At 39.2% G+C, this 19,196-nt stretch overlaps 2 protein-coding genes across 5 annotated transcripts in view; one reads left to right on the plus strand and one right to left on the minus strand.

Moving 5' to 3' along the window:
* Positions 1-2,729, plus strand: part of ccdc71 (coiled-coil domain containing 71) — a 30,609-nt gene extending 27,880 nt beyond the window's left edge. Inside the window, exons 2-3 of one of the 2 annotated variants that reach the window (XR_007183861.1) lie at positions 24-2,199; positions 2,294-2,729. Coding sequence is in view for 1 of the 2 variants with exons in the window: in XM_048182663.1 (XP_048038620.1) it covers positions 65-1,102 (1,038 nt within the window). In the remaining variant the exon portion in view is untranslated. Of the gene's footprint in view, positions 1-23 lie in introns of both variants that reach the window. The other variant, XM_048182663.1, reaches the window with a different exon arrangement.
* A 5,389-nt stretch (positions 2,730-8,118) lies between these two features.
* The window catches only part of stab1 (stabilin 1), a 53,727-nt gene continuing 42,649 nt past the window's right edge, over positions 8,119-19,196 (minus strand). For all 3 annotated transcript variants that reach the window (XM_048182665.1, XM_048182664.1, XM_048182666.1), the window contains 9 exons: positions 15,865-15,998; positions 13,726-13,891; positions 13,517-13,623; positions 12,752-12,871; positions 12,442-12,591; positions 12,241-12,354; positions 9,607-9,753; positions 8,505-8,612; positions 8,119-8,396 (listed from right to left, as the gene is read on the minus strand). In XM_048182665.1, coding sequence (XP_048038622.1) covers positions 8,358-8,396; positions 8,505-8,612; positions 9,607-9,753; positions 12,241-12,354; positions 12,442-12,591; positions 12,752-12,871; positions 13,517-13,623; positions 13,726-13,891; positions 15,865-15,998 — 1,085 coding nt within the window. In that variant the 3' untranslated portion in view covers positions 8,119-8,357. The remainder of the gene's footprint in view (positions 8,397-8,504; positions 8,613-9,606; positions 9,754-12,240; positions 12,355-12,441; positions 12,592-12,751; positions 12,872-13,516; positions 13,624-13,725; positions 13,892-15,864; positions 15,999-19,196) is intronic.

A 19,196-nucleotide genomic window follows, 5' to 3' on the forward strand; every position in this document is an offset into this window, starting at 1 on the left:
TAATATCCTTTTCATATTCACAGACACCTGAAGTCCTTATGCATACCAGCTGTGAAGGTGCACCATGAATTTTGAAGAGCAGGGCATGGGGAGGGTAGTCCATTCCTGGGCCAGATTTGCCCCAGCTGGACACACTGCCCTCGAAGAGGCCCTGAGGGTCTTTAACCCCATGTCCAAGGATCTGTCGAACACTGAGAGACAAATGATGTCCTTTCTTCAAGAGCTGAGGAAAGAAGGAGCCAAGCCTGTGATTTTGAGGAGCAAAGATGTGTACGGATACACGTCTTGCACCACAGAGCCAATCTCTTCCAAGATTGGCAGCAAGGTTCAGAAAGTGCAGAAACCTTGCAAGAAGCGAGGACGGAAAGGTTTGAACAAGAGCAAGGATGTGAATTACTCGATGCTCAGTAGAGCAGCAAAGGACATTCTCCAAAACCAACCCAAGATCCTGCTTACCAATCTCTCGGTGGACCGTCTTAAGCAGAATGCTGCATCGGCAATGCTAGATAAACATTCTGTTCAAGCGCAGCAGTGCCTCAAGCTAACAAACATAAAGGGGTTGACCGGAGGCCACACGGCGAGGTTGCAAATTCACTTTGGTGCTGATTCGAAAAGCTCACCCAGTTTTGCTCTGGGACGGCCACCGGATCGCTCTGGAATTCCGCACTCTCCCACGGAAAATGGCAGTCAGACATCGAACGTAGTTGCCTTGGACAACAAACGTGTTTTGTCGTGTCCGTTCAAAGTAGACGATGCCCTTATTGGAGACTCTGCACCAGTAGTCTGTCAAAATGGGTTCGGTCTTAAAGATGGTAGCATTTATAAGAAAATCGAAACGGTATCGGGTAAACCTGATGTGATGACCAGTGGTCTAGACAATGGTTCAGTGAGGAGACTCCATTTCCAAAGCTTCAACTGGTCCCAGTCGACACTCACCAATGGACAAGATGTTTCTAGACTGAATGGCAATGGTCTCGAGTGGAAGGTTATAAAAGTCGACGATTCGGTCACAGACGAGGAGGTTAGGAGGAAGGCACAGAAAATCTTGCAAGTTAACTTGTCGCCTGTGATACAGATCCATCCCCTTGTTGACTCTGTATAGACTCTTGCTGGGGATTTTTTTGGTTTCCTCTTTTGTTAAGTTTTCTTGTTTTGCAGAGTTGCGTTTTTTTGGAAACAAACCCTAGGTTAACTCTGGATGGGAGCATTGCAGTTACCTCCAAATTTTGCATTATCATCAAGTAGTTACTGACATCATAATCCAAAGATGGGATGCTTTTTTCCTGCTCTCACAGTATTTTGTTTCCCTGACACATCCCAGCCTTTTTTTTTTTTATTTTAATCTAACTTCTGAAGGATTGGACTGATGAACAAACCCTTATTTATGACTATGCAGTTCCCAAAATGCTCCTTTTGTTGGATACTGTGGGCATGGACTGCTGTCTTACTGGATCATGGGAACAGACTGAATTTGTAGAGTGATTTATTACATGCTACTGCTTGAAAAGACTGATAGCCTAACCTAAGTTGGTCTTTATGGTTTTCTACATCCTTCGATCCTGTTGATGTCAATGTTGCCCAGGTTTTTTTTGACATCACCAGTTTTGTAATATGTTAGTCTGCCGGCATAGACTGCATATGATATTTTTGTTTAGATTCTAACATGTTCAATTTGGGGGCACTTTTTGCATATTAATTTAATTTCAGGGCAAAATAAATGGCCTTATTCTTTGAGAAGAGTGAAAAATAACTGAATCTTTGTACTCTTTCCTTCTCGATGTACTTGTTTCATTCTGCACTCCACTTCTCATAAATTCCTCAAATTTTATTTAAATGTGCCAACCCTGGTATTTAATTTCTTTAAAGTTTTGTTGGTGCCATGACCACAAGTAATTGCAAAAAAATTCAAATTGCTTCATATTCTGAGTTCTCAGCATCCTGTCAAACGGTGGACTTGCCTGTCCATTGATTGAACGTACCTCAAACACTTGAATGGGATAATGTTGTTGTCATTAATCCTGTAGTTAATTATGTATATTGTTCATTCCATACATCCAGGAGTTGGTTGGTCCATGTTTCTGTTTGATGAATAGTAGCCATCTTGATTGCCTTCTACACGTTTAACAAGATTCTGAACATTAAAAACTGCTCTTCAATAAAGTGGTCTTGATCCACCACTAATTAAGGCAACTTCTAATGGTAGTATCTTATTGGAAAAAGCAAAATAAATTCAGGTTGTCCAATAAATCTTGCTCAATATATTTTATAATTGTCAATGTTTCTGTCTCACCAGGTTTCATTTGTTGAGGATGTTCATGATTTATGTGCAAAGAGCAAGGCACAACAGGATGGAAAGTTGCTTTTTGTGCACAAGAGGAGGAAAAGATGCGTGAGATTTGAGTTAGCATTGAGCAATGCCTAAGGCCTTTGGTTTATAAAGTTTTTTTTTTTTTTTTTCCAAGCTAAAGTAGATGATGGCAAAGCAGCAGTTTATTGGTGCCACAAGGCAAGCGTTTAAAATTTGTTAGAAATTTAAGTTGTGAGTTAACCAATGTATGGGTCCTGTTAAAAATCTTACATCCACATGCAAAATACAAGCAGAATATATTTTCCTGTTATTCAGTTTTTATTTCCATCCAGTTGAATCTGTGACACTCAAAAGCTGTAAATGTCAGTGTTGTATCTTTAGTTACTGTTATCGAGTTGTGAATTAAAATATGTTTGAGAAATGTTTGGTGTGGATTACTGGGGTCTCAGTGTGTCCTTTTTTAAAAGAACAGACAACATAAAAAAGTAGTAATTTTTCATAGCACAACGATATCAGGCCTGGACATGATTACATATTGTTATGGGCAATAAAAAATAAAATAAGTAGTTCCTGCTGTAAAAGCTGCTATGTTCCAAGAAGTTCTGCTAATATACACACCAGAAGACTGCACAATTTTTATTTTCTATTACTATGCCAAGTTGCTTGGCAACTGTTCTGTTTGTTTAATGAACTTGGTAGATGTTATTTGGCTAATGAATTGCTTGTTTTGATTATTACTATTAGTATATTTAATTGCTTTTGTGTCTTTTAAATTTAATTTTTTTAATCACTCTTTCACAATAAATCTCAAACACCATATTGGAATTGAATTGTGTTAGGAGATGAACCATCTCCTTCCCAGTGCTTTTGTAAAAGGCAGCAGATTTTCCACCAGCATATTTCTGTCCTTGGAACCACTGGAACCATTTTCCAACCTTGCAAAAGAGACGCATCCCTAAAACACGATGCTCCTACCACCATTCTTCTCACAAAATCAGCCAACATTTTGAAAAATACGGTCTCATTACACCATTGAGTCTTTGTTTAACATTTCAGTTAATCAAATTGTTGGGCTTGAATGACGAACTTGTGAAATGGGTAGGGCATTTGTTGCCTTGTGTATCATTTCAACCATCTGTCATGGAGGACCACAGTTTCTTTGAAGTTGCCATAGGCCTCTTGGTGGCCTCTATTTCCCTGGCTTTTCTGGTCTGGGCATGTGAATTTGGAGAAATGCCAGTCTGGCTAGATAAAATAAAGCTGCAAGAAACTATAATTGGAATTCACTGTAGTCTAAAAAGCCATATTTTTTTTTGAGATATAACAAATTACGTTTTGAGAAATGAAAAATAGCAAACGTTTCATTGTTATCATTACATTGTGGCAAATAATATAAGTGGAATGATTTGGTGAACACCAATAGTTCTTGAGGCCAAGTTTTTTGGCATGAGAAGTAATATGAATTGCTATGTCTCAGTATCAAACAATGTGGAATATACAGCTCTGGAAAACGTAAGAGACCACTGCAAAATTAGCAATTTCTCTTGATTTATTGTTTATATGTATGTGTTTGAGTAAAATGAACAAAAAATCAAGCAGCTTGGCTTGTTTCCATCTTCCTCTTGATCAAGTTCCTGAGGTTTTCAGTGTGGTTTAGGTTTGGAGATTGGGCTGGCCATGACAGGGTCTTGATCTGGTGCTCTTCCATCCACACCTTGATTGTCCTGGCTGTGTGGCATGGAGCATTGTCCTGCGGGGGAAAAAAACAATCCTTCAAGTTGGGGAACATTCTCAGAGCAGAAGGAAGCATTTTTTCTTCCAGGATAACCTTGTATGTGGCTTAAGTCATGCGTCCTTCACAATAACGGATCTACCCGATTCCAGCCTTACTGAAGAACCCCCAAATCGTCACCAATCCAATCCAAAAGTTTTACAATGCTCCATGCCACACAGGCCAATCAAGATGTGGATGGAGAACCACCAGATCAAGACCCTATCATGGCCAGCCCAAACTCCAGACCTGAACCCCATTGAAAACCTCTGGAATGTGATCAAGAGGAAGGACATAATTCATAAGCCATCAAACACAGCAAGGCTGCTTGGATTTTTGCGCCAGGAGTCACCCAACAGCAATGTGGCCGACTGATAGGGAGCATGCCAAGACGCATGAAAGCTGTGGTTAGAAATCAGGGTTATTTCACCAAATATTGATTTCTGAACTCTTTTGGAATAAATGTTGTCAGTAGTTTATAAACTAAAACAAAAATGTTAATTTTACTCAAACATATAAATAGTAAATCCAGAGAAACTAATTTTGTAGTGGTCTAAATTTTTTCCAGAGCTGTATATCTACTTAAAGCCGGTGCATGAAACAGATAATAGCGCTTCTATTTGGTAAAACCTTTTTAGCACATTTTATCCAGGCCTCTGGAACCAAGAAACTGGAACACCCTTGGGTGTACCAAAGCCATAATAGTAGCCATACCCTCAACTTATATATAGTTCGGTTCAATCTTCCTGCTATGGTTTCACTACAATCGGGAAACCAGCAATGTAGGACTATTTTCCCAAACCAGTTAAGTGCAAACCCCACCCCACAGCAGATTTCATTGGTCAACTTAATCCAGCAATCCCCCATCAAGAAAAGTTCAGACTTAATGGATGGATCTGCACAGTGATGCGATGGCTGATAGATATATCAGGAGGTGCTACAAATGCTATATTAGGGTTAACGTTTGGGTTTAGGTTAGGGATTTGTGATTGAGTTGACCAATGAAATCTTTAGAACTGGCTGTGGGGTGGTTTGTGCTTAGCTGGTTTGGGGAAAATAATTGCGATTACTTTGGATTCATTGGGTCAAAACCTACTTTTGCAATGACAAGCACTTGCATTCCCATCTGGGGTGCAACATTGGCCCGGTCAAAGAGTACTTCTATTCTACCAAGTTTCTTATCTCTAGGACTTATTGTTTGGACTCAAATATGTGTTTTGGGCTACACATAATAAAAAAATAAATCCTGGGTTTTAACACCTCTTTCTTGAAGTGCTAACAATAACAGTTCAACACTGTCACACAATAAATATGTAGGAATTGAACCAAATCCACCAAATGGACACAAGGTCAATTCTGAACTTCTGGTCTCATCACCACATTCATTCTTTGGCATTTGAGGAACTCTAGTTGGCATGACATAACTACAGATTACTGAATTATTGAAAGCACTGCAACTTCTTTAGCGCTGACATACGCCTCTCGGTAGCTCCCGAAGGCCTCTGGGATGTCTGCTCTGGGCATGTATATTTGGTGGACAGCCAGTTCTGGCCACATTCATAGAAACTGATGGCTAAATGCAATAAAGGTTAGACACTGTAACAACAAATGCAATTTAGCTTTTTACATAATGTTCATGTTGTTTTGCAAACAATACTAATCATCTACGTGATTTTGTTGGTGCGAATTAATTTTTTAAAACTCTTTTGCTCAATGTGGTGCTCGAACCTCTACATAACTCTTCTTTTGCTGCCCAAGCGTAATATTTGCTCGCTGAACAACAGGTGCATTTTGACTTATCTCACTCAAAGTCAGCAAACTGCATTTCTTCTCCAATACCTGACCACCTTTCAACATTGACTTTAAAATTTGTTAGCTCTCATAGACACCACATGCCACCTTGACTACGTTGTCATCTCCTCCTTTCATTCATTTCAAAGCAAACACAATGAAAGGTGTGACACGACACAATTCGGTGTGACCTAGAAGCCTCTCTGTCTAGAGTGGGGATGGGTGTCGCTGCTTTGTTGCGGAAGAGCGCGATGAAAAAGGGGGGATGGGAAATGAGTGGAACTGGAAGAATGGTGGAGGAAAAGCCCAGCTATGAATACACTGCAGTCCTCATTAGCCCTGGGTCCTAAAGCCCTCGGGATATTTCCCAAATCACAGAAATTAGCAAAGAAAACGTACCTCGGAACGGTTAATGAACTGTTTTTAACGTTGTATATCACCACAGTCCATTAAAAACGGTGTAAAACTGTTAGGTCTGTTTTTGCATGCCAAGAATAGCTTCATGTATGAGGCCTAACACACTTACTGCCAATGATTGATGTACCAATTTATTACTTCAGCATTTGCAAGGCAGTGCTGCATTGATATTAATCAAACATATTATTCCTACAATTAATCAAACACTCTTTCTTCTTTAAAAAAAGTTTTTTTCAATTAATTCAGCTTGAACTGCTTAAAGGGTTAGTTCACCCAAAAATGAAAATAATGTCATTAATTACTCACCCTCATGTCGTTCGACACCCGCAAGACCTTCATTCAACTTCGGAACACAAATGAAGATATTTTTGATGACATCCGATGGCTCAGTGAGGCCTCTATTGAGAGCAAAGGCACTCAACCTCTCAAGATCCAGAAAGGTACTAAGAACATCTTTAAATCAGTTCATGTGACTACAGTGGTTCAACCTTAATAATATAAAGCGACGAGAATACTTTTTGTGCGCTAAAAAAACACCAAAATGACTTTCAACAATATCTAGAGATGGCCGATTTCAAAACACTGCTTCAAGAAGCTTCTGAACTTTATGAATCTTTTGTTTCGAATTACTGATTTAGATCTCCTATCAAACTGCTAAACTGCTGTAATCACATGACTTTGGTGCTCCGGTTCACTGATTCGATTCGTAAAGCTTCATGAAGCAGTGTTTTGAAATTGGCCATCACTAGATATTGTTGAAAAGTCATTATTTTGTTTGTTTTTTTTTGGTACACAAAAAGTATTCTCGTCGCTTTATAATATTAAGGTTGAACCACTGTAGTCTCATGAATTGTTTTAAATATGTCTTTAGTAACTTTCTGGATCTTGAGAGGTTCAGTGACATTGCTGGCATTAGAGGCCTCAGTGAGCCATCGGATTTCATCAAAAATATCTTAATTTGTGTTCTGAAGATGGACAAAGTTTTTAAGGGTTTAGAGTGACATGAGGGTGAGTAATTAATGACAGAATTTTCACTTTTGGGTGAACTAACCCTTTAATAATAATAATAATAATACATTTTATATTTCATAAAACAAATCAAGACACAATACAACAAAACAACAGCTGTTTAACATACGATATTTAAAATTGATCAGAGAAAGCTAATTTAAATAGGTACGTTTTAAGAAGTGATTTAAAAGTAGATTTAACACACACACTTTTTAAACTATATTTTGTACATAATTTCTGCTTAGGTGCATTACTAATTTGTGGTTTTTGTGACTGTTATATGTTTGACAATCTCTTATTGAATAAAATTTTCGCAATTCAAAATCATACCAATTGTCGCGATTGGTCTACTTTCTTGAATGGAAATACATACTTGGTTGTGATTCGTCTTTGCATTCTAGCATCTGCCAAAACTGTGAAATAAATTTTGTAAACTAAATTTTGAACTAAACTTATCTCAGTTAAAACATTTTTAACTTGTTTTGCCATAAAAAACACCCCCCTGAAATCCCACACTAAACTCAAATCGTTGACTCTTTTTTTTTTTTTTTTTTTAAATCTGACCTGCTTTATCTTCTCCAGTCCATAGCAGGTCAGAAATAAAGGATTTTGTCTTCCCATCAAGTAGTCTGAACAGGTGGCTGTTTTCCTCTGGGGAATTTTCCCTCTTTTCCCTCCTGCATTACGCTTCAGTTGTCTGCAATATAACTGAACAAGACAAAAATACCCTTCCATTATGTCAACGAGACCTTTGGGATTGTGCATTGTAGTTGGAGATAATAATGAGACCCCAGGTTTTAGTCCCTGGACAGTTGATTTCCTTTACGATTGGCCAAGAAGTGAACCCTCTCAAAAACAACAGGTAAACTAACAAATGTACCCAGTGTTTTTTGCAGATGTCTTTATTGAACTGAAAGCACCACAGTAGGGCATAATTAGGGTCTTTTTTTAGGTTCAACCATATAAAAAAGTGTTAAAGCCACATCCTCCAGCCAGGTTCTCTGTAGTTAGTTGATTGCAGGTAAACAAAGGGAGAATCGGTCGATGCTGCTGTCTGTGCTAGTCCATGAGGTTGGGTGTGTCTGTAGCAGCTGAATCCTGAAACAATCAAATATAGATAAGAATAACTCATCTACAAACGTGTTTGACCAGTAGAAACGTAAAATAACTGCAAGTAATTACAAGCACAAGATTTTCTATATTTACCCCAAATGGTTCTGTAAACGCCCTATAACCGCTGTATAAAGGGTTTGGGATGGATACTAAAGCAGGGTTTCCACCACCTTTTGTGGAAGCACCATCTTCATCATCATTCTGTTAATGATAAATAAGACATTACATTCATTCATCCTTTAAAGTATATTTTCTTGCATCATAAATTACATCTTTTAGTTTTTTGGGATTGAAAGTTTTTGGGTTAGCATTTTAAATGATTTTATTTCAGTTGGTTTTCATTGCTTTTATCCCTTTCTGTAATGAAAGGTATACTATGTAACTTTTTTTGTTCAAAGTTAACAAAATTTAAATAATGAGTCAATACATCATCAGTCCCTTCTTCCAAAACCTGCTTTTGTCTTACCATGATTCACTAAGGTAAGTCTATTATACATGTTTATATGTTAGACCTGTCGGGATGGTTTTCGCATGAAATTGCGTACATACATCACTAATCGTATCTGTAAATTGAGAAAGTTGCTCCGGCTACTATGATGCGTGTATGGTGTGGGAGTGGCATAGGTTCGTTGTCACGATGAGCGAGAAAGGTTGACATGAAGCACGCTAAATCTCCATTCCCCGGGGGATCAACCGTTTTAAACAAATGCAGAAAAGAGGACAAAAGATGGCAAAAAGAGAACATGACAGTGCTCGTAATAAAAGGAGAATCGACACTGGCTTGGCTTTTCGGAGATGGCAAGAATTGAAGGATTTGAAATGTTGTGAAAGCAATGTGGAAATGACAGTTTTATTACTCAACGGGTGAGTAAAGTATTTTATTGTGAAGGGCCAAATTCATTCACACAGTCACGCAGAGCCGAAGCACCACCAAAACAATGTTCTTCTGCAAAATGAATTTGCAGTTTTGCAGTTGTTTTTCATTGATACAAGTTACATAGTGTGCCTTTAATCAAAAACATGTTTTTAGGTATATGGTGTAACTGGTAATGATTTGTGTAAGAATCAAATATAAAGGCAATCCAGAACACTGGAACTGGAAAAAGAAAGTTTGTCATTGAATTTTTTTTTTTTTTTTTTTTTTTTTTTTGAGATAGATAGATAGATAGATAGATACTCTATTAAGTCAATGTACCTTGAAATACTGGAAGCGAAAGGCATCATTCTTGTGCTTGAGGACATAGTATGCGAGCCCGGCAACAATACAAACAATGGCAATGACAATCACCACAGTGGTCACTGCGACACCGCTGGACTGTGAGATTGGAAGGACTGCTGGCACCTGAAAATTAGATCGTACATTTCACTGTATGCAAACCATTAACAACTTTTAAAATTAATTTTATTGAGAATTTATTTGTGAGGTCTAGATTTGCTATGTGAGCTCTAGATAAGATATGCATGGCTGTCTACTAAAGGTGGATGGATGGATAGATGGGTGGGTGTAAAGATGTGTAGATGGATGGGTGTGTGTGTGTGTGTGTCGGAAGGATGGGTGGTTGGGTGGTTGGGTGTAAAGATGTGTGGGTGGTTGGTTGGATGGATGGATGTGTGTGTGGATGGATGGATGTGTGTGTGGATGGATGGATTGGTGTGTGTGTGGTTGGATGGATGGATGGGTGGATAGATGAAAAGTGCAAAACAGATGGATGGATGGATGGATGGATGGATGGGTGTGTGTGGGTGGGTGGGTGGATGGGTGAATGGATAGGTGGATAGATGAAATGTGTAAAACAAATGGATGAATGGATGGATGGATGGATGGATGGATGGATGGGTAGATGGGTGGGTGAATGGATGGATGGATGTGTGTGGCTGGATGGGTGGATAGATGAAACGTGCAAAACAAATGGATGGATGGATGGATGGATGGATGGATGGATGGATGGATGGATGGATGGATTGGGTGGGTTGGGTGGTTGGGTATAAAGATGTGTGGATGGATGGATGGATGAATGGAAGGATGGATGGATGGGTAGATGGGTGGGTGGATGGATGGGTAGATGGGTGGGTGAATGGATGGATGGATGTGTGTGTGGCTGGATGGGTGGATAGATGAAAAGTGCAAGATGGATGGGTGGGTGGGTGGATGGATGGATAGATGTGTGGATGGATGGATGGGGGGATAGATGAAAAGTTCAAAACATGGATGGATGGATGTGTGTGTGGCTAGATGGGTGGATACATGAATTGTGCAAAACAAATGGATGGATAGATGGATGGATGGATGGGTGGGTGGATGGATGGATGGGGGATAGATGTGTGTGTGGATGGATGGGTGTGTGTGTGGAGAGATGGGTGGATAGATGAAAAGTGCAAAACAGATGGATGGATGGGTGGGTGGATGGATGGATGGATGGATGGATGGATGGATAGATGTGTGTGTGGATGGATGGGTGTGTGTGTGGAGGGATGGGTGGATAGATGAAAAGTGCAAAACAGATGGATGGATGGGTGGGTGGATGGATGGATGGATGGATGGATGGATGGATGGATAGATGTGTGTGTGGATGGATGGGTGTGTGTGTGGTTGGATGGATGGATGGGTGGATAGATGAAAAGTGCAAAACAGATGGATGGATGGATGGATGGATGGATGGATGGGTGTGTGTGGGTGGGTGGGTGGATGGGTGAATGGATAGGTGGATAGATGAAATGTGTAAAACAAATGGATGAATGGATGGATGGATGGATGGATGGGTAGATGGGTGGGTGAATGGATGGATGGATGTGTGTGGCTGGATGGGTGGATAGATGAAACGTGCAAAACAAATGGATGGATGGATGGATGGATGGATGGATGGATGGATGGATGGATTGGGTGGGTTGGGTGGTTGGGTATAAAGATGTGTGGATGGATGGATGGATGAATGGAAGGATGGATGGATGGGTAGATGGGTGGGTGGATGGATGGGTAGATGGGTGGGTGAATGGATGGATGGATGTGTGTGTGGCTGGATGGGTGGATAGATGAAAAGTGCAAGATGGATGGGTGGGTGGGTGGATGGATGGATAGATGTGTGGATGGATGGATGGGGGGATAGATGAAAAGTTCAAAACATGGATGGATGGATGTGTGTGTGGCTAGATGGGTGGATACATGAATTGTGCAAAACAAATGGATGGATAGATGGATGGATGGATGGGTGGGTGGATGGATGGATGGGGGATAGATGTGTGTGTGGATGGATGGGTGTGTGTGTGGAGAGATGGGTGGATAGATGAAAAGTGCAAAACAGATGGATGGATGGATGGATGGATGGATGGATAGATGTGTGTGTGGATGGATGGGTGTGTGTGGAAGGATGGGTGGATAGATGAAAAGTGCAAAACATGGATTGATGGATAGATGGATTGAGAGAGACTAACACAGAAGAGAAGAAATTGTTGAATGAAGTTGTTTTTTTTTGTGCACAAAAATATTCTCATCGCCTCATAACATTAATGTTGAACCACTGCAGTCACATGGACTATTTTAACTGTGTTTACTACCTTTCTGGGCGTTGCATATTGCAGTCTATGAAGGGGTCAGAAAGCTCTCAGAATTCATCAAAAATATCTTAATTTGAGTTCCGAAGGTGAACGAAGGTCTCACGGGTTTGGACCAACATGAGCATGAGTAATTAATGACAGAATATTAATTTTTTGGTGAACTAACCCTTTAATGCAATTATCCACGATCCTCTGTAATACATTCTACTTGTACATCCATAAATCAAGGCAGTTCTCCAAAATGCTCCATTGTACTAATACAAAAGTGACCACTTACTGGAACAGGTGGAGCTCTCAAAGGCCCATCAATGACATGGATCAGACCATTGATGGCTGGGATGTTCCAGTTCAATATAACCTTCTTATTCACCAGTTTTTGGGGGTGAGAGTCCTGTGGTAACCAACAAAACATTCAGATTTCTCGACATTGAATTCAAAGTGATACCTAAGCGGTGTGAAGCTGCTGAGGTTTGATTACCTCAGGCTGACTGGTGGAATTAGGGGGAATTGTTACAACGAGGTCGGAGCCCAGACGAGACTTGATTACTGTGTTGTGCTTCAAGTCCTTGTAGTAGTGAAGACTATTGATGATTGATATATGATACTGCAAATCCCTCCATGATAAAGTCTGAAAAAGGAAATAAACCAGAGAATCAAGGCCAGCAGAGAAAGGTCGTGTCCAACTGGTTCCTACTTTGTTAGTTTTCTTCCTCTTAGTTGTCTCTGACTCATCTACACTTAAAAAAATGTTCATATGAGAATTATTTTTGGCTTATATTGATAATCACCTTGTTTGCCGAGAAACCGCCATTATGAGGTACAAAAACTGTAAAGTTTAATGATTTGTCGGACAAGGACTTGAGCAGGTTCTTGCCCTCCTCTCCATCTTCAGCATACTTCAGTAAAGCCTGTTGGAGGAAACCGACAGGAAATGTGTGACTCCATTGTTATGAAATTTAAGGAATATTCCTGGTTGACTTCATTTCTATTGGCAGTAAATCTATTAAGTGAAAAAATCTATTAACTTAATTTGATTTTCATTGCTTCATTTTTTCCTTTTCTTAATCAAAATGATTAAAACAAAAGGTTTTTGTGGAATGTGTTTATTTGTCAATTTTCCTGTGCCTTCGCTTTCCATCCTGTTAGTCTTTTGCCTTTAATTACAAAAGCCAGTTCCTTGATTAAATCATCCTCCAGGAAGTGCCATTATTTTTGGAGGGAAACAACAGCACAAACATCTCAGTTCTAGCAATGGATTCAATAAATTCTGTGATGTTTTGTGATGTTAGTTTTTTTTATTATACATTAATTTATCTCCGATTGTGTTCATCAGAAAGAAGAAAGTCATATACACCTAGGATGGCTTGAGGGTGAGTAAAGCTTGGAGTAATTTTCATTTTAAAATACAGCTGCAAGCAGCACTGATTCAGTCAGAAAACCCCAAACTTTTGAACAGTAGTATATATACCTGAGTTTACGGTAATGCACAGTACGTTTACTGTACATAATACTGTAAACACCAACATTGTTTTCTGCTGTTTAAGGCTACTTACAGTGTAAAACACTGAAAAATTGGAAGTGGTGGCAACAACTGAGGCCAAGTCTCCATTACAGAATTCCCCGCTTCCAATGTATCCAGGTCCACATTCACAAGACACCTCTGTATAAGAGAAAAATGGCCGTCATTTGACATCAAGATTGTTTAGATACTGTAAAATGTTAAATTACATTTCAAATGAGAAGCATTTCCTGACAGTCATACCATTCATCCTGTAGCAGTACGCATCGTATGGCCAACTGGCGTTGACTGGCTCTTTGTACAACACAATACCGACATGATTGTCACCACATTTAGCAGAAGGAAACCGGATCGGATAGCCCGCTTTCTTCCCATCCATCCATCCTGCCACACATAGATGCATTCCCAACTGGAACAATAATAAAAAAAAAGCTTTATTTTATAAAGTAAATTAACCAGCCATTACTCCACTCTTCACTGTCACATGATCCTTCAGAAATCATACTAATATCACAAAGTGCACAATTTGCTATGCTGAAAACAGTAGGGGTCATGAACTGCATTGTTTTATTGTTTTACAATGTGCACTTATAATGTTAATATGCTTTTTACATCAAAAATTGTTATAATTTAAAGATAAAAAGGCATTTTTCCTACCCTGATTTCAGCCCCTCTGATTTGAACGCTCCGTTTTAAGGGGCGTGTCTGCTGTGAGACTTCAGTGTAAACGCCCACTGCTGTGATTGGCTGACATCTTTCCATTTGAAATAGCTAAGTATTACTCTCTCAAAAACTTTCAGCACGTTTTTACTATTACAGCTCTTAAGGTTCCCTAATCATGAAAAGTGCTGCATTACATTTAGATGAATGGCATTACATTTATATTGTGGTATTAAAGGTTGCAGTGATGAACAGCCGATCACAGACATGTTGTTGAGCGCATGAAAGTAGTGATCTCGTCATTACAACTGAATTTCTGCACGCTAATAAATGCTTTCTTCATAACTAACAGTGCAAACGCATTGTAACTAAGAGTTTCATTAAATAAGTTTTGGCGCGTATCCAGAACGCTGTTTGATTGACAGCGCCAGCGATTGTAAAGGGAGCGCTCTTTGATCGCTTTCTTTATATAATTTAATCACTGTTTAAACAACAAACAGATTATTTTCATCCTACTAAGAGCAACAACGTGAAGTTGACCGTTTAGTCACTGGTTTGATTTACTGACACACAGACAAAGAACATCTGACTGTACTTGAATCATTACATATCAGATCAGGCATTAGAATGACCACAGTTACTTACATGTTGTTGCATTACTGTCGAGTCCATATCGTAAAAGTCTGTTTGCAAAGCCTGCGCCGAAATGCGATTGATTTACCAAAGAATCCACAGTGAAATGTACCGAATACAAATAAATAAAGCTCAACTGAGACATTCACATTGTTGAAAATAAATAATCATATTCCTAGCATTAGGGTCCTTTGAAAGGTAATGTTATTTTTAGTCCTGATTCGCTCTTCTCTCCTCGTCATCTCACTAACACACCAGTGGGCGGGGCTAAAGTTGCAGTGAAGAAGTAGGCGTTGATTTCACCTATCTATGATAGACATATATTAGGATCAGTCGTTCGCTGGGCCTGGTGTCAATAAAAGCTTTTATTGGACTAACAAGGAAGTTTTCAGTTCTGAAACTTACAGGATATTCTTATAGTATGATGACCTCTTATATATCAAAAGCTCAAGGAAAAGCTGATTTCTCAATTCATGACCCCTTTAATATTTTTGTGGAAAATGTGATGCATTTTTTCAGGATTCTTTGATGAATAGAAGCACAAAAAAAAACTTTATTTTAAAATTTGAATTGATAAACTAACAGTTGATTATATAACAAAAAAAAAAAATGAGATTTATATTGGAAAAACAATTGACTAGTGGTGAAGAAAAGATTTATTCTCTGAATAATTTCTGAAAGTTTTTCTCCTCACGAAAATTTATGATTTAATAAAAATTTAGATTTTTTACTGGAAAACAAAAAATCCCTGCAAAACTGTTTGCAGAAACACTGTGTAAATGTGGGATCACATTTAACATAGCTTGCGAAATTCAATTTCAATAGGAATCTGTGCTTTCTGGAGTTTCGCGCAAGGGTGAAATAGTTCCCCAATGCTGTTTTTATATATATAAGTTGATCGCACGAATTCACTGCACCGACCAATAGAAAGCTGTTTGAAGGTGACTTCGATGTGTGAGCTGTGATTCATATATTGACAATCAACCTTTTTTGGCAGCAATATTTTTTGGCACCAATATTTTTTGGCACCTTAATCTCAAAAGCTGTTGCTGATATGACACCATAAATGCAGGATGTGTGCAATCAAACCTGCTGTGCATCAGAGAGCTGCGAGAACGTAGCAAGTGTGGCTCCCTCTGCCTTACATGCTTCCTGTGCTTGGCTGAAATTCAGTTTATACTTCCCCTCAGTCGAGCGCAGGTGGAAAACACCCGCCGTTTTCGCTGAAACACAAGAACGAAAGCCGTTGTTTTTAAGGTAAGACACTATAGGAAAAAGTGTTGTTTAATGCATTGGTCAGTTTTGAGATTTTGGGCTATTTGGCTTTTCATAAAGTGTTGTTTCTGACCACTGGAATTAAAACAGCAAAAGCTTGTATTACACGTTATCTATTTTCGTCTGTGGTTTTCAGTTAAAATATATATTTTTAAAAGCCCTGAATCAGAAATCTCCACTTCAGCAGCATTTACAGTGCCAACAGAAAGTCATCATACCCTGTGAAAGTCTTTACCTTTTGACACATTAAACCCTGGAAAAACTCTTTTGATCTGTATGTACACATTAAAATCATCAATGTGAAAATAATATTTTAAAACATTCTGAAGGATTATTAAAACTTAAAGGATTAGTCCACTTTTAAATAAACTTTTCCTGATAATTTACTCACCCCCATGTCATCCAAGATGTCCATGTCTTTCTTTCTTCAGTCGAAAAGAAATTAAAGTTTTTGATGAAAACGTTCCAGGATTTTTCTTTCATATTGTAGACTTCAATGGGCACCAAACAGTTGAAGGTCAAAATTAGTTTCACTGCTGCTCTTCTTCTTCTCCTCTATTAAATTCCAGCAGTGTAGACGCTGCTAAGCGTATTACTGCCCTCCACAGGTCAAAGTTTGAACTAATTTTTATATGCAATATGCTAGTATATAACAATTAGTTCAAACTTTGACCTGTGGAGGGCAGTAATACACTTAGCAGCGTCTACACTGCTGAAATTCTAATAGAGGAGAAGAAGTTCAAGTTCAAGTGCAAGTTCAAGATGAGCATTTATGGTTAAAACTTATATCATTTTCAGTTTTTTTCAGAAAATGAGCAATGGTTTCACTAGACCCTTATTTCTCATCTGGGATCGTGTTGAACAATTTGAAGCTGCAGTGAAACTAATTTTGACCTTCAACTGTTTGGTGCCCATTGAAGTCCACTATATGGAAAAAAAAATCCTGGAATGTTTTCATCAAACACTTTAATTTCTTTTCGACTGAGGAAAGAAAGACATGGACATCTTGGATGACATGGGGGTGAGTAAATTATCAGGAAAAGTTTATTTAAATGTGGACTAATCCTTTAATTAGTGAAATACCTGGTTTGGTAAAGTGAACAGGGGTGTGTTTCTCAAAAGCATTGTAAGCCTAAGTTGATCGTAGAGACCATTGGTGGCAATTGTTCTACAATCAACTTAGGCTTGCGATGCTTTTGGGAACACTACCCAGCCCCTTAAGAATATACCATTATAAACTTGCTCAGGTGCAACCAATCAGCTTCCAGAACAGACATCAGCCCCACCTGACATCAACTGTAGTGGTTTTGATTACTTAATATAAATAAATAAAGTTGTAGAAAGGCACAAGTTAGGAGAAGGTTTCAAAAACATTTTGAAGGCTTTAGCTATCCCTCTGAGTACTGTTCAGCGCATTATTAAGAAGAGGAAACATATGGCACCACCAACACATTGCCTAGATCAGGCTGTTCATCCAAACTGGATGACAGAGCCAGGTCTTCAGAGAAGCTACCAAGAGGCCAACAGCAACTTTGAAGAACTTACAAGGCTTTATGGCTGGGACTGGTCAGTCTGTGAATGTGACAACTATATCACAAGCTTTACACAAAGCTGGCTTGTATGGCAGGGTGGCAAGAAAGAAGCATTTCCTGAAATGGTGCCACACCTAGACTTGTTTGTGCTATGCAAAAACACACCTGGAAGACTCTGATGCCATCTGGCAAAAGGTACTATGGTCTGATGAGTCCAAAATTGACCAAAATGGACTGAACTCCAAGTGCTATATTTGGCAAAAAGCAAACACAGCACACCACCCGAAACAAACCATACAGTGAAGCATGGTGGTGGCTGCGTTATGTTGTGGGGTGTTTCTCTTCAGTGGAGACTGAGCGATTGGTCAGGATTGAAGGGAAAATGGATGCTGCCAAGTACATCCAAATTCTTGAGGAAAACCTGCGTTCCTCTGCTAGACAGCTGAAGATGGGCAGATCATTCACCTTCCAACACAAAAATGATACCGCCAAACGAACAACGCAATGGCGTAAGGATAGAAAGGTGAATGTCCTTGAGTGGCCAAGTCAGAGTCCTGACTTAAATACGATAGAAAATATGTTTATGGACCTGAAGAGAGCAGTCCATTGCCGCTCACCACACAATTTGACTCAACTGGAGCAATTTCGCAAGGAAGAATGGGCAAATATTCCCCATTCTAGGTGTGCAAAGCTAGTACAGACATATCCAAAAAGATTAATGGCTATAATTAAAGCAAAAGGTGGTTCAGCAAAGAATTAAATCAGGGGACTGATGACTTTCCAACCCTGTTATTCTACAAAGCCGATTCCAAAAAAGTTGGGACACTGTACAAATTGTGAATAAAAAAGGAATGCAATAATTTACAAATCTATGATATAGATAACATATCAAATGTTGAAAGAGAGACATTTTGAAATGTCATGGCAAATATTGGCTCATTTCGGATTTCATGAGAGCTACACATTCCAAAACTTTGGGACAGGTAGCAATAAGAGGTCGGAAAAGTTAAATGGACATAGGACAAGGAACAGCTGGAGGACCAATTTTAACTTATTAGGTCAATTGGCAACATGATTGGGTATAAAAAGAGCCTCTCAGAGTGGCAGTGTCTCTCAGAAGTCAAGATGGGCAGAGGATCACCAATTCCCCCAATGCTGCGGCGAAAATTAGTGGAGCAATATCAGAAAGGAGTTTCTCAGAGACAAATTGCAAAGAGTTTGAAATTATCATAATCTACAGTGCATAATATCATCCAAAGATTCAGAGAATCTGGAACAATATCTGTGCGTAAGGGTCAAGGCCAGAAAACCATACTGGATGCCCGTGATCTTCGGGCCCTTAGACGGCACTGCATCACATACAGGAATGCTGCTGTAATGGAAATCACAACATGGGCTCAGGAATACTTCCAGAAAACATTGTCAGTGAACACAATCCACTGTGCCATTCGCCGTTGCCGGCTAAAACTCTATAGGTCAAAAGAGAAGCCATATCTAAACATGATCCAGAAGCGCAGGTGTTTTCTCTGGGCCAAGGCTCATTTAAAATGGACTGTGGCAAAGTGGAAAACTGTTCTGTGGTCAGACGAATCAAAATTTGAAGTTCTTTTTGGA

The sequence above is a fragment of the Megalobrama amblycephala genome, linkage group LG2, assembly GCF_018812025.1.
Source record: "Megalobrama amblycephala isolate DHTTF-2021 linkage group LG2, ASM1881202v1, whole genome shotgun sequence".
Taxonomy (NCBI): domain Eukaryota; kingdom Metazoa; phylum Chordata; class Actinopteri; order Cypriniformes; family Xenocyprididae; genus Megalobrama; species Megalobrama amblycephala.